The 18,469-nt window shown below is 40.9% G+C and overlaps 1 protein-coding gene across 7 annotated transcripts in view; it reads right to left on the bottom strand.

Annotated features, from left to right (window-relative positions):
- Positions 1-2,175: 2,175 nt before the first annotated feature.
- The window catches only part of LRRC7 (leucine rich repeat containing 7), a 257,250-nt gene continuing 240,956 nt past the window's right edge, over positions 2,176-18,469 (bottom strand). For 6 of the 7 annotated variants that reach the window (XM_075181893.1, XM_075181890.1, XM_075181891.1 and 3 more), the window contains 2 exons: positions 14,306-14,380; positions 2,176-4,017 (listed from right to left, as the gene is read on the bottom strand). In XM_075181893.1, coding sequence (XP_075037994.1) covers positions 3,910-4,017; positions 14,306-14,380 — 183 coding nt within the window. In that variant the 3' untranslated portion in view covers positions 2,176-3,909. The remainder of the gene's footprint in view (positions 4,018-14,305; positions 14,381-18,469) is intronic. The other variant, XM_075181895.1, reaches the window with a different exon arrangement.

Genomic DNA, 18,469 nt, shown 5'->3' with positions numbered 1-18,469 from the left:
ACGTAAACACGGGGAGAACATACAAACTCCACACAGATAAGGCCATGGTCGGGAATTGAACTCATGACCCCAGTGCTGTAAGGCAGAAGTGCTAACCACTGAGCCACCGTGCTGCCCAAACTATAAAGATAATTTCTATTTGTATTTTTAAATACTGCTTGGTTTGACTTTCATTTATGACTTATATGAATCATGATAGTGAGGGAACATCGGGACTGTCTCTATTACATATATTATTATTATTATGTGGGTCTGAAGCTTTGTTTTACAATGGGCAACGTGCGCTACTACACCCAAGTTCAACTGGAAAGTGTTAGAAGTGTCCCATTAAAATTATGAGCGGAGACCTGATTTCCTACAGTTTAAAGCTGGCGCAAAAATCAGGTTCCTTTTTTTTGCGGCGTGGAAATGACCGTAAACCTCACTGCGCTGCCAGGTACCCCCCTAAATAAAACATCTTTTTAATAATCTTGCTCAACAAGATTTAATAATCTTGTTGTTGCTGCAGTCTGCAAACTAGGTGCGTCTCGGCACTTTGCATGAGACCCCCTCGCTCACCTCCACTCCTTTGGTGAACACTGCTCCCTCACATACGCCATCCCGCTTCCTATACCTATGCTCTTTTCCAAAACTCTCAGCACACCTGCGTAAATCGAGGCACCTGACATCTCCCCAAAAAATTTCCGCGGTGCTTTGGGTATTTTGCGCTTTGTAAGTGAAGCCTGTTGATTGTTGGGCTGTTGGAATATCTGAGGAGCAGAACACCAGCATTTGTAATTATCAGCTGATTACACGGGTAGGGTACATAATTCTCACAGTGTAAATGTTGGCACTTAACCCGTCGACATAAAAAAAGTCGGCAGGCTAAATGTCGACACCTGGATTGTGTAGACAGGCGGACAATGTCGTCCGTGTGATTGGCGACATTCACAATGTTGACAATCACATTGCCGACATTAAAAGACCAATGCCGGCAGGGTATAGCCACCAGAGCCGTTGGCATTGGTCTTTAATCAGCAGGTTAAGTGCCGACATTTACAGTGTCAGAATAATGAGCACCACCGGATTAAACTAACTGGTCCCTTGTGAATCAGTTGTCTGGCTCTAGCTCCATGTAAGGCTGGGTACACACCACAGGGTTTTCAGCCAACTATCGGGCCAATCACGATAAACGACTGTTCGGCCCGATATCACATCAGTCTGTACGCTCCAACGATGAACAATTATCGTTCCAAAGCTCATCGTATTGTTTCATTTGATTGTTAAACTGAACTAAAAATGTTGTTCAACGATGTCGTTCCAATCCTGCAGTGTGTACGCACTCAGGACCGGCAGTGTCCATAGATCTCTATGTAGTGTGTACGCACTCAGGACCGGCAGTGTCCATAGATCTCTATGGAGTGTGCAGAGTCACCATCTTTTCAGCCGATGGTTATGACAGATGGAGAGCACAGATCTGACGGTAAATCGTGTAAAATGTGTATAGTGAATCGGCTGCTGATCGGGACTTTTTTTTTTTTTTAACAAATCGTTGGTAAAATCGCTAAAGATAACACAAAATCTCTGTAGTGTGTACCCAGCCTAATCAGATCTGTCCACTCTCTGTCACCTATATTGGTAGACAAATTGGTCAAATAATGAGATGCATCTATAGCCAGCCTTGGTAATCACTTGCTGCGGCTGTCCTTCAAAATCTCACGCAATCACTTTGGAAAAAAGGTGACAGCCTGCCCCCAAAGAATGCCTTTGAATGTTGTCTCCTGAGACCATCAAGTGATTCCAGAATTTTGGTAGCGTCTGACCATTATTTTGAACAGCCACATGTGTAGCTGTCAGAAATCACATGTATTCTGATAAAAACTTGACGCATGGTGGCAGTTCACATTCATCCGTCTAGCACAGCCCTTCCAGTTTTTCTGATTCTCCCGTTGTAGGCCTGGATCTGCTTACAATTAAGGTTTCAGGTGTGTTACTCATTGTTGTAGAGCTTTAGGGTGACCTAAATGTATGAAAACAGGCAAGTCCATTAAAGAGGTCCTCTACCTCTAGAAGACCTCTCTCTATAATCTGTGTTTCCCCACCTCTACTCTTAATAACCCAACGTGAAACGCCTGAAATCTCTATCGGTGTTAGCAGGGAGGGGAGGCTTTAGTCTTGTATCTGACAACTGGACAGTCCCAGCCAATGAGCAATTGCTTTGGCTGAGGGTGTCCAATCAGATTACACCTTGCAAGACAGACGCCAATTTCAAAGGGATCTGTAACTGTGTTTTCAAAGGTAATAATTGGGGATCCTTATGTAGGAACCCTAAGCTCACCTGATTATGGAGAGAGTGGGTCCTTAGAGGAGGAGGATCCCTTTAAAAATATCCATGCACCATTATAAATGCTTTCTCCAGAACAGGGAGAATGTAAAATTCAAACTGAACATCTAAAGAGAAGTATACTGAGACCACAAGCCTCAGCACCAGAATAGAAACTGACAACATGCGTAGAATTTTGTTGGTTCATCGATGCAACCATTGTTTTCACTGGATGTTGCTGGGAGCAAAATGGTCTTTACATTTAAGAAAGAAATCAGTCTACAACTGTTTGGGGCTAATGCAACGTTACTAAAGGTCTGAATCACTTTTATTTAAAATCTTCCACAGAAGCGCTTCAAAGCATGGAAAAATATCCTAAGAATAAACAAAGCCAAAAAGGGTAGAACAGGTCACACGCCGTCGAAAAGCTAACAGTCCTTGATGCTCCATCTTGCCACAACATAAAAATTATTATACAAATATCTTATAAATAGTAACTGAATTTCACCCGAAAACTGAGTTTCAACATTCATCGAAGTCCATATGAGAATGAGCGATAGGGCCATGTCCACACATTGGCGAGAATTGAAACAAGAGTTCTACTGGTTTGAGTGCCAAAGGATAGTTGAAGAGCTGATTGATTATTTGCATCCCCAGAATCTCTTTATGGCACTTTTAATAATGATTGGCTTCATTATGGCCTTAGACTGTAACACACAACTGGAAAACATTCTACAAAGTGTTGTCTTACTTGATGTGCCTTAAAATAAAAATAGTTGGCCTAATAATCTTTCCCCTTTAACCCCCAACCTCAGGTCCAAAAAAAGCTTTTAGCTAACCCGTGACCCATTAAAATTAATTCCCCTAATAATGAATCCAACCACCCAATGCAAAAAAAACAAAACATTTCTGGCAGTATGAGGTTTTAACCACATCTGCTAAGGTACCACTATGCAGTTTACGAAACGCGTTAGCTGATTGAGTTATACTTTTTTTTTTCTTTTTTTTTTAAATAAATTAAATTAATGGAATTAATTCTATACACTTAAAGTGATTTCCGTAAGGCATACGTATCTATTTCTTATATAAAAAGGGATTAATAATTCAATGTAACATCTACATCTTTAATAAATACTTTCTTATCAATTTATTCGTTAGTTAAGAAAATATTATTCTGTTTTGTAATCATCTATTTTTTTTTTTTAGTATAGAAGTCAAAATATGACTTGCGATTCCTTTTATGTTATCTTTTTATGTTCTATATAAAAAGTGTATACAACGTCGAGGCAGTGCTTGATGGCGATTTCAGGTACAGAGAGAGCATCTTGTGTGCTTCCATGCTCTCAAAACTATAAATCCACTTTGGGAAGAAACTTATTCATTTCATTTATAAAACTGCACCAATGCTCAGCCCAACCCCGGGCTAATGGTTAAAACGAATAACATTATTATCCACGTTAGATTTCATAGGTATATTGTCAACATGTATCAGTTTATAGCAATCGTTATTCTACATTTGGCACTGAACTTTGCCATTGATCCAGCAATTGGCAAAACGTCTTAGAAGAGATCTGTCTTACTGATATTATCACCGTTTATAAAAATATTTAGACAGTAAGCTCACGTTGAATTACAAGGTCCACTGTTGTTGGAAAATTCTTCAGGAGCGAAACGGCCTTTTCATGCTCCGTATGTACAAAACTGTGTCCGTTTGCCTGTAACACAAGCGAGAAATAAACCGGTCAGATTTTCACCGTAAAGATTATTCAATATAACGTTGCAATTTACGCTAATCTGATGTATAAATGTATATTTAACTATTATTGGGATTCTCTATTCCAGTTCTTTGGCAATAAACACACACTTAGGGGGAGATTCAACTCTCAGCGCAATGTGTCTTCGAGACAGTCTGTGGAGACCCATCGACGCGATGTTGATTATGGAATCTACGCCCAAAAAATTAGCGGAGATTCCTAACCGTAATGGGCAGGAGTGTGCGCATCCCAAGATCAAGGCGATGTTGGGTGGCACCTAGCTCCTAATTGATTCTGCTTCACTGTAAATTCTGGATATTAGAAGTCACCTTAGATTTCTGTGACTTATAGGCCGTATACTGTAAATTATATAGATATTAACAGACACAGATGACTTGTATGACCATATAAAACCATGATGCTGAAGACGGAAATACTTCTATACAACGCACTAAAATTCAGGTTGACTTTTAACATCCATATTAATTTACAATAAAGGGTTTTCTCTAATACACAAGTTTACCTAATGAACACTGCAATGGTGACATCAAAACTCACTATACAGATATTATTTACAGGGAGTTCATACATGTATTATATAATGCATAAATAACTGATAAAACTTACCTTTAACCTATCACATTTAACATTTACGGCTTCACAATATGTCCCTGACTACCTACTGTATTGATGTGTTAGCATTGCTGTAGAAATACTTACCATCTTATACCTTATTGCATGTTCTCCCATTCTCCTTTCCTGGATAACCTGCTACAGCATAAGCAAAGTTCTAACACAAGCACTCTGCAGGCAGGTGAGCTGATTCCTGGCAGGGGGGATTAATACATATATAAAGGGGGTCATTTCCCCTGAGTTTGACACCCTATTACACATAAAAATGACCCTTGGCTGACACAGGGTAGCCTTGAAGAGTAATACCATGTTTTTATATATTTTATTACAGATTTTTATTAGAGAAGATCAGTCGCTACAATTGTTATTCCGCTATCTTATGTATCAACTGTTCCCCACACCTCTTGGAGTGTAAGCTTATCTTTACCATCTATTTAATGTCATTGTATGATATTTATTTGTATCACGATCCCCACAATGGATAGCGCTGTGTAATATACGGATGCTATAAAAATAAAAGATAACATTAATAACGGTGCCATTCTGTGTACTGAAGCAATATGTATGGGGATGTAGTCAATGGAATCATTAGGAATTGTTGACCTCACCACAGATGGAGCAGAACTCTATGATGTCACAACTTGCTCATAACGTTCAACATGTCTCTTCCCACCCAGGGGAAAACGCAGGATTTGTAGAGGGGGGTTTCCACACCACGCCAGCAGTGGGTGTGACCAGCATGCATGAGGGCGTAGCTATAATTTTAGACAGTGCTTGGCTGCTCTCCAACTCTTCCAATCCCTATGGTATACATGGGCAATGCTGCGTGCACTACTCTTAGGTGCATGCAGCTCTCCCTTTTCAAGCAGAGCTGTGTGAAGCGGGGGCAGGGTCCAGCCACCTCAATTATACAGTGCCCCAGGCTCGAAGGGGGGTTTCCAGGCACTAGAAACTCCCCCTCTGTTTGCCTATGTCACCAGAAGGACAGGAGGAGTGGCCATGACAAAAAGGGGCATGGCCAAGTAGCAACTGGCTTTGACCACGCCCACAGCAGGCTGCATAGTGCTGTAAAGCACTAAGCTGCTTATTACATACCTCCCTTCCCCCAACATTCCCACCCACGGGACAGACATGTCCCCCGTGCAGGACAGAGCCTTAAAATCGGAACAGTTGGGAGGTACGCCTGCTAGTGACCGACATTCTTAGTAAAAGCATAGTGAATAAATATAGGTTCAGCCAATATAATGCCTGTTTCCATTCTCATCCCCACATGAAACTATACATATGTGTGTATGTTTTTAAAAAAACATCTCCCCTTCCCAAAACTAGCAGATCCCTGTCCGTTATACCAAAATATTTTTTTTATTTATTTTTAAAAAAAGGCACAATTTTAAATGTAGCTCTCCCCACCAATTTTGTTTACCAGTATATGAAATCCAAAATAAGATCTTCTTTTCTTCATTCCTGCTCCAACATATTCCAGTAGGAAACAAACTAAGCGCTCAAATGCTAGCGCTGACTGTGGCTGGGTAATCAAAGCAGGAACTCCCTTTTACCATCAGCCAATCACAAGCAGTTTCCCATAATAGCCACTTCTGATTGGCTGGAGGTGAAGGGTGCTCTCTAATTTGATTACACATCAATATAGACTAATTGAATTTCTATTGATGTGGGGAAAATAATTGAATAATGCTGTGGTGTACCAATCCTTCCTACTCGCATGAGGCCTCATTGAAATGAGTGATCCCATTGAAATTAATGGGAAAGCAATGATTTATTATTCAGAGTACTGGACTTGTATCCCAGTAGATGTACATTTAATTGCACCTTTTTTTTATTTATTAAATGACACTTAATAAATGATGCATCAGACCATACACTGTTGTCTGATTTTCATATTCCACGAATAGTGTGGAATAATATGACCATTCCTGTATCCGTGTTCAAGGGATACATTACATACACCGACATACTTCTCAGACATGACATGCGCTTCGTACAATGGATGTAACATGCAGCTCTCATCTAACCAGCAACAGTTCTATCTGACACAGACCTCAGAACACGAGCGGATTATTACAGATGATACAACTGTGTTCACATTATCCAGGAAATAAAGGTTAGAATATCTTCTATTCATCTCCACGAGCGTTCTGTTATATTTTATGTGAGGATTCCTGGGGCTGTTGGGATAAGACCATTCTATGCATTAAATATGAACAAATGATATGAACATTTTTTTGTATTGTTTTATCACCAAGTGTTCTCTTATTATTCATTGGATTGTAAACTCTCCAGGACAGGAATGTTTTCTTTTGCTTTCTTTCTTATTTCACAAAGCAATTGTATCTATTGTTTGTATTGGAATCCGATTCCGACTGTGAAAAGTGCTGAGTACGCTGTTACAATCTAAAAATACTGTACATTTATACATACGCGATACAACTCCTACGCACCATCCAGCAGTGCAAACCAGGTAAATCATTTGCACAAAGCTGTTTAACCCACTTTGCCCCGCCGCTTGGGCCGTATTCCGCTCAACTGAACCTTATAAAGGGATAGGAGGATCGCAAGGTCTGTTCATACGGCCTCTCTGGGCAATGTCGGGTGAGTGACAGATCATAGATTGAAAGCTGCCTCTGCCTTGTTGAATAATCATCCTGCTTTGCCCCACGTGGCCTTGTGAATGGCTCTTGCGATCCTGATATGGATCAATGAGCCCCCTTGGAATGTTCAGTGCTATCAAACATTCTAAAAAGGAAAAGTGTAGGTGTGTCCCACAGCAACCAATCAGATTCTAGCTATCATTTTCTAGAATGTACTACATAAATGATATCTAGAATCTGATTGGTTCCTATGGGCAGGGCCATCTTTTCCATTGGGCACGATGGGCAAGGGGGCCCCATAGGCAGTGCTCGTAATTAGAATAAATAATCCTGCAAAAGAAAAAACCTGCAAAAAAAACCTTCAAGGGTCACTGAGCAAGTACATCTATCTATCTCTATATATCTATATCTATATCTATATATATATATATATATATATATATATATATATATATATATATATAAAAGCAAAAGTAAGTAAGTAAGGCAAAACTATGTTGCATTGGAGGGGGAGGTAAACTTAAAATGCGGTGTCAGATTTATATTTGCGGTAGGGCATGTCCTAGATCAACTTTAAATTTCAGTGTACAAATAAGTTATCAAGTATTTGTGTGCTACATGAAAAACAGTGTTTTCCTTATATTGAAAATAATAAACTAATTTGCACCCCTTGCATTTCAACATGGTTTTGTCCTGAAAACTTACTCAATTTTTTGCTTAACTTTCCTTAATGACTCAGACCGTATATCAGCACACTGTGTAAGCTGAAGTCTAACCTTGGAATTTTTGTTTTAGAATTCCTTTCAGATTCACTTTTTGTGATGCTGTTTTGACAACACATAACTACACATCACTACAATTCTTTCTTCAAATAAATACTCTGCTGCTTTGTTATTTTCTATTTTCTCTGTCCCATCTTTTTTGCTGATTGGCCCCCCACTTCCTATCTCTTCATGTCAACTCTCACAGACACTCTACAGGGACATGCAGGTGAAGTTCACTTTGAGAATAGTTTTAGAACAGAACATATAATAGGGATGGGAGCAGAAACTGGTATCCACAGACCACTTTTACTGCATGTCAGAGGGGATTTCTTTGGAGTTTAAATGTTAAATAACACATGATGCAGTTCACAAAATGACCACTAGATGGCAGTTATAACCTTTCCTGTTATAAAACAAGGTACAGACACTTCAGAACAGCTGCAACATTTAAGGATAACCTCTTCCCCATAAAGATCTGTAAAGCTAGGTACATTTTTTTTCTGTGTATACAACAGAGTTATCTGTCCTGTAAATTATTTTACAAAATTTGTAATAATTTTGTGTCTCATTTATGATTCCACCCTCTTGTAAAGTGCTGAGCACTGCTATATACTGTACAGTACAATATAGACATTACTTCTTCAGTCATGTCAGCTTTTCACTTTTTCCCTAAATTACTGTACCATATGCAAGCTAGTCATATAAACTAGTCATATAAAACTTAAAATATGTGTTTGTGAATCAATTTATAGTATAAACTTGGTGTTCAGATGAACTCTGTGTTCAGCCATGGGTTAAAACCGGAAAAGAGTATAAATTAATGTATCTCTTTGATTGTGCTAATCTTTTTGTTCTCCCCATAAAGTATTTATGGATAGATAGTTCCAGACACCTAGACACCTAGTTACAGATGAGTGCCTAATACCAATTTATGGCATGGGTCGTAAAAGATAAAGTTTTTATATTCAATATCCTCAGTGAGATCCAACAAACAGACCCCTCACATTATTGGTGAGATATAAAATCTTGTAGCATGTTAAAATGTCCTGTAAAATTTAACAGAGTTGTTCACTTTTCATATCAAAAAGTTATTATTACTGTTATCCCAGCAAACAGAACACAGACCATTCCCGAGTTTACCACTTAGTAACATAGTAACATAGTTGATGAGGTTGAAAAAAGACACCAGTCCATCAAGTTCAACCTATTTTGGATCTCCTGCGATCCTGCACTTATATTTGAAATTAATCCAGAGTAAGCAACCGCCAATCTGTTTCAATTGTGAAAATCCTCTGTTATTTATTTCTTTTTATTTTACCAGAAACTATTGTATTATATATTTACATGTCATTTTGCGAATTGTTTTTCATCTTAAGCATTGTGGATTTATTTTCCATATTAAATTACACTTTATAAGTTCATGTCTCTGGGGCATATTCAATTAGCTTTCCGGTTCGCAGGATCGCGCCGGAACGGGCCGCAAAGTCAATCCACGGTACCGCAATAACGTGGATTTTCGTTCGCACCCCATAGGAGCCTTCCTACGATTTTATCCTTCATCCTTTTCTCTTTGAAATAACCCCACCCTGTAAAATTAAATATCGATTTTCCCCTAGGTTCACACGTGAGCCTAATCCGCAACCAGTCTGCCAAACTCCTCCCATCGGCCGCTGGAAATGTTTCACCTCCTGCAGACATCACAATCTTGGCATCATGTGCAAATACGGCCCATCATCAATGTTAGTAAATGAACCCTGCCAACTACCATTGCCTATTAACAAAACTGCTACAGGAAACTATATAAATAAATACCTTGTGTAGCAGTGCTTCTCACAGTGACTGCAAGAGGACACATTTAGTGATCGTGTCTGTGTATATGACATTTCCAACCTCATTACATGTGGCAGCTCTCCTCACAGTGACTGTAGGAGGCATTACTCAGTGATGTTGTCGTTGTATATGACAATCCCATCCTCATTACATTGTGCGGCAGCTCTCCTCACAGTGACTGTAATGTTATCGCCGAACAGCAGCAAATATATTTATTCTGATGAGGTTCTAGATTAAATATACCACACCTGTATATATTTAAATAGTTTTGTAATCTGTATATCACAATGTTATTTGTGGACCTGTTTTGTCTATAAATTGTACTTTATTATATAAAAAAAATGTATAGGTTTGAAAAGAACTAATGTATGATAAGATGGATAAATATTCTTATAAAGTGGAGTGTGCATTTATCACCAATATTTTACAGCTCCCCTAAACATTTTTGGACCACCAACAAAGTGCACAGCTAAAACGTTGTTAAATGACTGTAAAGTAATTTAATATACTTTAATCCCAAGCATGATTGGCAGCATAACACAGCCCGCTAACATACTATGGCGTAACCTTCTGCTTGTCTTGGTTTGCATACAGTATTTGCATTATGCTGAGGACACTGTACTATATCCAAGGAATGAACACACTGTACGATTGTGAAGGTCGCTCTGTTTCAGCAGAGTAACAAACATTATCCCACTTATATATAGGCAGAACTTTTAAAAGGAATTGATTAGCTTAGCCATAAAGGCCGGCGCATTTTCCTAAACGTTTATTTTTATGTAACCTTGACGAATCTCAATAGCATTGCTATCAGTCAGGGATGTTGCCTAGCAACTAAAACCCCAGAATGATAATGTTTTTGCGGAGATTTATAAAGCTGAACATTTTCTGCATTTACTAATCATTAACCCCTTCTGGACAATACGTTGTAGAGCGGAAATCTGTGTTACTGCCAATAACAAACACAGAATGGAGGTGATCTATGAAGTGCATTTAATTAAGCAGAGTAAAGTATTTATTTACTAGCACCGATACTTAGACGGTGTGACTGCGCACATTAGTGGCTCTCGGAAGACACTTTTGCAGACCGGAGGTGACCTTTGGTTTTTTGCAAACCTAGTGCAGACTTCCGCCCCTCTACAAATGCCGCCATCTTGTTCTGTAATCCTACACGCATTGGTGGACGTAAGGCTGCATTTGCGCAAATTGAAGGAGGTGACACCTCCAAAAATGATTTTGCCCAGCGCCTAGGCCGCCTTCTGCCCTCCCTCCCCCTCCGACAGCTGTAGGGCAACAAGTTTCTGCACACCTATGTTGGTTACACAACAGCTGAAGCTTCACATGTTACCTACTTCTGCTGTAGGTCATATGAATAAATAATAATAATTATTATTAATGTAGCAATTTTCCACATTGCATTATTATAAAGAAGCACAACAGCCAATCACTTCTGCTCTTAAGTGCTCAGGGCTGGAAATCAGGGACCCCCAATTGGAAGGGACGCCTGAGGCTGCTGCTGCTCCGAGTGGGAGTGGATAGAAGGGCTGTGACATCATAGCCGACACACCCAGCGAAACACGGACGTGGAGGAGCCGGCAGAGTTACCCAGATGGCTGCTTCTCCCTCCTGTCCGTGTTGGGGCTCCGCGGCAGAGCCGGATTAAGACTCTAACACACACACACATAACTATTGACTATTATCCTACTGGAGATCCCAGAGAGGAAGTGAGGAGTGAGGATGGAGGTGGTGGGACGCGCAATTTGCGTAATCTTGGCCCCGCATTAGGATGTGGGCAGGATGAGGGAGAACAGCCGGCTCTCCCAGGAGTCTGGGAGACCTATGCGGAATTTGTAATTCTCCTGCACATTCCAGAGGGGTTTGCACGTACGCTGTAAGCAGGACACTGGTTTTGGCCCCTCACTTCCTCTGATCGAGCCTGTCAAAATGCTTTTCCCATGGCATTCCCTGCACCGCTACAGGACGTTCACTCTACAGACCAAGGACAATGCGCAGTATTTTCACAGAGTGCAGTTTATGACGCTCACCTACATGGATACTTTAGAAGCTTTCCATGTAATATCTGCTGGTGTAGAGCTACTAACAGACATACTGCACGAGAGGAAAATAGCAGCGAAACCTCCTTCTGCTAAAGAGATGGGCTCCAGTCTGGGAGGCGGCTACAGAAGCCACTTGTGTCAAACTAGAGGCCAAATCCAATGCACCCACGTCCCGTCCTTTCCAATACCTCACTGGGCACATTAGATTTTCACACAAGTTTGACACGACCGGGCCTCTAGTCAGGAAGAACCATTCCCCTCTCCTCCCTCCTATAGTTAGGATTCTGGCCTGCTGAGACAGAGGGCCTGGTCGCATTGTAATGAAAAACAGGACAGGTAAACAGAGTGATCAGCTGTGCCGGGGGGGGGGGGGGGGGTTATGGGGGGGGGGGATCATTAAAAACACTGAGTTTTAATTGCCCCTCTAACCATTGGCATCCCAGGCACCCACCTAGGTTTGCCTCATGGTAGTGCCGACTTTGTACATGCTAGCAGCTATTCTAATATACTTTCATAGAGTTATGCATTTATATCTAATTTTGTACCAATTTTCTAAGACATGTGCCCAGGGATGCTGCCGAATTGTTTTTGATAAAAAGAGTCCATAAGGGGTGTATTGCTTCAGAACATTATAAGATGTTCTGCAGCATTACACCCTACCACAAGCACCACCATCTCCCCCATCAGCACCATCACCACCTCCCAACAGCACTACCAGCACCACCACTACCAGTACCACCCCCACCAGCGCCATCACCACCACTACCAGTATCACCAGCGCTCTCACCACCACCTCCAGCACCCCCACCACCAGCACCACTACCAGCACCACCACTACCAGTACCACCCCCACCAGCGCCATCACCACCACTACCAGTATCACCAGCGCTCTCACCACCACCTCCAGCACCCCCACCACCAGCACCACTACCAGCACCACCACTACCAGTACCACCCCCACCAGCGCCATCACCACCACTACCAGTATCACCAGCGCTCTCACCACCACCTCCAGCACCCCCACCACCAGCACCACCACCATCCCCACCACCAGCACCATCAACATCATTACTACCAGCATCACCACCACCCCCACCAGCGCCATCACCACTACTACCAGTACCACCACCCCCACCAGCGCCATCACCACCACTACCAGTATCACCAGCGCTCTCACCAGCACCCCCACCACCAGCACCATCAACATCATTACTACCAGCATCACCACCAGCGCCATCACCACCACTACCAGTAGCACCACCCCCACTAGCGCCATCACCACCAGCGCCCTCACCACCAGCACCACTACCAGCACTACCACCACCAGCACCATCCCCACCACCAGTACCATCATCACTACCAGCATCACCACCACTACCAGTACCACCACTCCCACCAGCGCCATCATCACTACCAGCATCACCACCACTACCAGTACCACCACTCCCAACAGCGCCATCACCACCAGCACCACTACCAGCGCCATCCCCACCAGCACCAGCATCATCTCCATCACCTTCATCACTACCAGCATCACCACCACCCCCACCCCCACCAGCACTACAGAGCATTGTATATAGGTAATTTCAAGGACACTCGGCTGCTGAGCCGGTACATGGAAACACATCACGTGTGATCCCGTCTGGACAGACATTGGAGCCCTACAGCCATGCTTACTGAATTTCATTATACATACTTGTTTTGATTTTTATATACTACTTTTCAATAAACTAACCCTTAAAGCTCAAATAATAAAAACATATGTGCAATCGTATTATAGTTGGTCAGTAATTAATTATAATTACATTTCTAGCGACCCAGGGACACCTCCATAGAACCTGGGACTTTTACTGGAAATTAGGGACAGCTGGTGCCTATGATCATTTGAACACATAAATCTCGGATCATCTTGTAGGTTTACAGGGTAATTATCTTGCACTAAAATAGTTTTCACCTAATTACCCATTGTTTACAGTGGTTATTAAGTAGCTATATATGATTTTTTTATCTGAAACTACTTTTCTTTTCTGCAAAAGGTGGATATCAGACTATATTGGGCAATGATCCGGTAATTGCTTAGACAATAAGTAGCTGGTGAAGCTAATTTTGCTCAGTTTGCCCACTAGTTTGCATAATAAATATTTGAAATAACATTAAAATATAATTAATAATTCCTTTATGACATGTAGTGCACAATAGTTGTGACAAACGATTGGGAGAAACCAACAGTAGGACACGCGGACCCATTTGTAGATTGTAAGCTGCGCTCAGGGCTTTCATTGCACTTTGCATTAAGCTGTAAGTGTCCTATGATTTTGTACAGTGCTACATACGTCAATGAGAATAAAGGTGAACTTACCTGTAGGATCTTATCCCCGGGCCGGAGCACACCGTAGGCTGGTCCATCAGGCTGAACCCTAGTAACAAAGATACCCTATAAGTCAGAAGTAACATAGGTTAGGAGCCTTTCACAAGTCCTCTATACTGAATTCTACTCAAGCGTGATGCCGCTGGGGGTCCAGGAAAAGAAATGTGGGCGACTCACTGCTGACACAGACATTACCTGTGATGGGGACCAGCAACAGAGACTTTGACACTACACAATGTATAATGCACACTGCCTGACACACAACACACAGTGTATTACACACACACACTCTAGAGATCAGTTATTAACATTGAAAAGCACGACAGCCAATCAGAAACTTGCTTTCATTGTCTGACTTGCACTAGACAGAAGAAAGCAAATTGCTGATTGGTGGCTGCTGACCAGTGCAAACTGTGTGTCTATAGGGGTAGATTTACTAACGCTTCTAAAAAGGAAAAGTGGAGGTGTTGCCCATAGCAACCAATCAGATTCTAGCTATCATTTATCTGTTACATTCTAGAACATGATAGCTAGAATCTGATTGGTTGCTGTGGGCAACACCTCCATCTGTTCTTATTAGAAACTTTAATAAATCTACCCCCTAGTGTGTTACACACCACCACATTGTCAAACACAACTAATATCACAACAGCTAAAAAACAGGGGGTGGGGGAGTTTTCACGTTTAGGAGACTTGTATAGATCCTGTTATAAAATCACTGACATTTTGACAAATAACGGTTCAAATTATTCCTCTCTATGCAACATTTACTAAATACAATGTGCTTTCTCTCTTCTTTGCTTTTCACCATGTCTTTATACCATCAGGTAGAGGTTTTTTTCGTTCTTCTCCTGTTTCATTTTACTGTGTCCAATGCAATAACTACAGTAGGTCTGTGTCATATCCCCAAGGAAAATAAACAACTCTGATGGTATAATCACATGGCTGAAAAGCATAAAAGAAAGAAGTAGAGAGCAATGCATTTAGTAAAAGTTATAGGCCATCTGCGGGCTGACAATCTCTTCAATGACTGTTAAAAATCCCACATCAGGCACCATAAAAGCTTATGATGTAACACAAATGGGTTATTGGACTGGGCAGGCATGATAGAGGCTTCACAATAATGTTTCAGATTTAATATTGTAAATTTGCAAATTAATTTTTTTTTTGTGTGTGAATATTTTTAATTTTTGGTAACATTGTACTTGCAACACTTTCATCCAGCTATTTATACTCACCCTCCACAGCTTACAAAGTAGTTTGAAAGAACAGTTTGTACACTCTGTGGAGTTTGCTGGTGCTAATCACAGATTGCAGTTGTATAATTATATGTTTTGTTGTACGAGTGAGCAGACAGATCATTAACGGTTCGCCAGTGTATGATAATAAGTATAACCTGAGCTTCCCACCCCCTCAGACAATTAGCTAATAATGTACTTTCCTGATGTGAAATATTCTCTCCAGGTTACCAAGTAAAATAAGAGATTGATCATTTGGTAACGACATTTTAGGTGAAAATTTATATGTAAGTGATTATAAAAGTAATTATGTCGGTGAAAACAGCAGATGATTCCGGGCCAAACAGCAGAAAACACAGAAGTCAGAAAAAGGACTCATTGAAACTTATTAACAGTTCCGATAATTTCACAGCAGAATGTAAATATAACGTCAAATCAGAAGTTCATTCAATGTGCGGAAATTTTTATACATATATTTGTGAATGTTATTAGTAGTTCCTATATAAAAGGGAACTTTTACTTAGGTTTAAGTTACAAAACACAAACCAGCAACAAGAAAGTAACCAAAACTAACACAACACAAACTAAACATCCAGTGAAATTTGCACGCACCCAATATAATAATATTTTCTAAGAAAAGTGATTGCACGAAGATGTCACATGACAAACGATGCCATATTGTTATATATTATGTATGACTGAACACGTACACATTTCAGATGACAGTTAATTTATTTTTTAAAAATCATATTTGCTTTATTAATGTCAGGGTATAAAAATGTATATTTCCCCCATCCAACTTCCCTGGAACCCCGACCTCATCCCAGAGGAAGGTTGGGGGGGCATCCAGGGTGGGACGTCACTGAGTGAGGGTGCAAAGCTTTCTCTGATAGCTGAATGTAGGCACATAGCCTGGTAGATTTAGGACATATTGGTCACTATATGGAATGGGTTCTATTATTTCGGAACTACATGTTTCAGCGGGCCCTGTCTGCCACAGCATGCTGGCTCTTGTAGTCCTACAAGCTATAGGATGCTCTCTTAGCCATGGGATTGCTGGAGCTTTTAGTTTCACAAAAACATGTTTGTTTAGGATGCCACCGGAGATAGGGCGTGTTAGACTGTGCCCAGCTCTTGCCCACACTGATCCGCCTCTTCAGACATAAGGGGCAGAAAGTGAAGCTTACTCTACTAACCATCTATCTAACTATATAACTAGCGATAAATGTGTTCTGCATGGAACTTATTTTTGCATGGCACTTACACACACAGATGTGTTCTGCATGACACTTACACACAGAGATGTGTTCTGCATGGCACTTATACACAGAGATGTGATCTACATGACATTTATACACAGAGATGTGTTCTGTATGGCATCTATACACAGAGATGTGTTCTGCATGGCACTTATACACAGAGATGTGTTATGCATAACACTTATACACAGAGATGTGAACTGCATGACACTTATACACAGAGATGTGTTCTACATGATACTTATACACAGAGATGTGATCTGCATGGCATTTATACACAGAGATGTGTTTTGCATGGCACTTATACACAGAGATGTGTTCTGCATGACACTTATACACAGAGATGTGTTCTGCATGACACTTACATTAAAACCGGTTTCTTCTTTATCCTGGTCTTGGTAATACACTACTACTAGTTCATAAATGAAATGTTTTTCTCTTGTCACTATATGTTATTCTTCATTGCCAGCTCCGGTGTTCCCAGACAAATAATGGATTTTATGGCTGTGGAAAACTGCGGTCATGCAGGGAAAATTAAGTTTTGTAACATCAGGGGGTAAATGTATCAAGCTGAGAGTTTTCCGGCGGGTTTGAAAAACCAATCAGATTTTAGCTGTCATTTATGTAGTACATTCTACAAAATGACAGCTAGAATCTGATTGGTTGCTATAGGCAACATCTCCACTTTTCAAACCCGCCGGAAAACTCTCAGCTTGATACATTTACCCCCAGGTGTTTTTATTCCATGAATGCAGCTGTTTGTACATGTGAAATGGGGGCGTTTGCAGGGGTGGGAGCAATATTTTGTATGTTTTGATGGCAGAAGTTACTCATATCTTGGGTGCTGATATCTAAACGTGGACTACGGCACATGCAAACACAAAATGTCATTTTGCGGGATAAGATATGTACATAAGATTCCAGAACTGGAGTCTATTACACATCCTCGGAAATGGCGGAAATTAGACTACAATAATGGCCAAAAGGTTTGAAAATGACACAAATATTGGTTTTCACAAAGTTTGCTGCTTCAGTGTTTTTAGACCTTTTTGTCAGATGTTACTATGGTATACTGAAGTAATATTACAAGCATTTCATAAGTGTCACAGGCTTTTATTAACAATTACATTAAGTTTTTGCAAAGAGTCAATATTTGCACTCTTGACCATTCTTTTTGAAGACCTCTGCAATTTGCCCTGGCAGCTGTCAATCAACTTCTGGGCCACATACTGACTGATGGCCGCCCATTCTTGCCTAATCAATGCTTGGAGTTTGTCAGAATTTGTGGGTTTTTGTTTGTCCACCCGCCTCTTGAGGATTGACCACCAGACTCCTTTTAAAGCTTCCAGTTTGTTATTCTAACTCAATCAGCATGACAGAGTGATCTCCAGCCTTGTCCTTGTCAACACTCTCACCTGTGTTAACGAGAGAATCACTGACCTGATGTCAGCTGGTCCTTTTGTGGCAGGGCTGAAATGCAGTGGAAATGTTGTTATTGGGATAAAGTTCATTGTCGTGGCAAAGAGGGACTTTGAAATTGATTGCAATTCATCTGGTCACTCTTCATGACATTCTGGAGTATATGCAAATTGCCATCATAAAAACGGAGGCAGCAGACTTTGCGAAAAAAATATTGGTGTCGTTCTCAAAACTTTTGG

The sequence above is a fragment of the Mixophyes fleayi genome, chromosome 8, assembly GCF_038048845.1.
Source record: "Mixophyes fleayi isolate aMixFle1 chromosome 8, aMixFle1.hap1, whole genome shotgun sequence".
In the NCBI taxonomy this organism is placed as follows: Eukaryota; Metazoa; Chordata; class Amphibia; order Anura; family Limnodynastidae; genus Mixophyes; species Mixophyes fleayi.
This window is presented reverse-complemented; position numbering and strand designations above follow the sequence as displayed.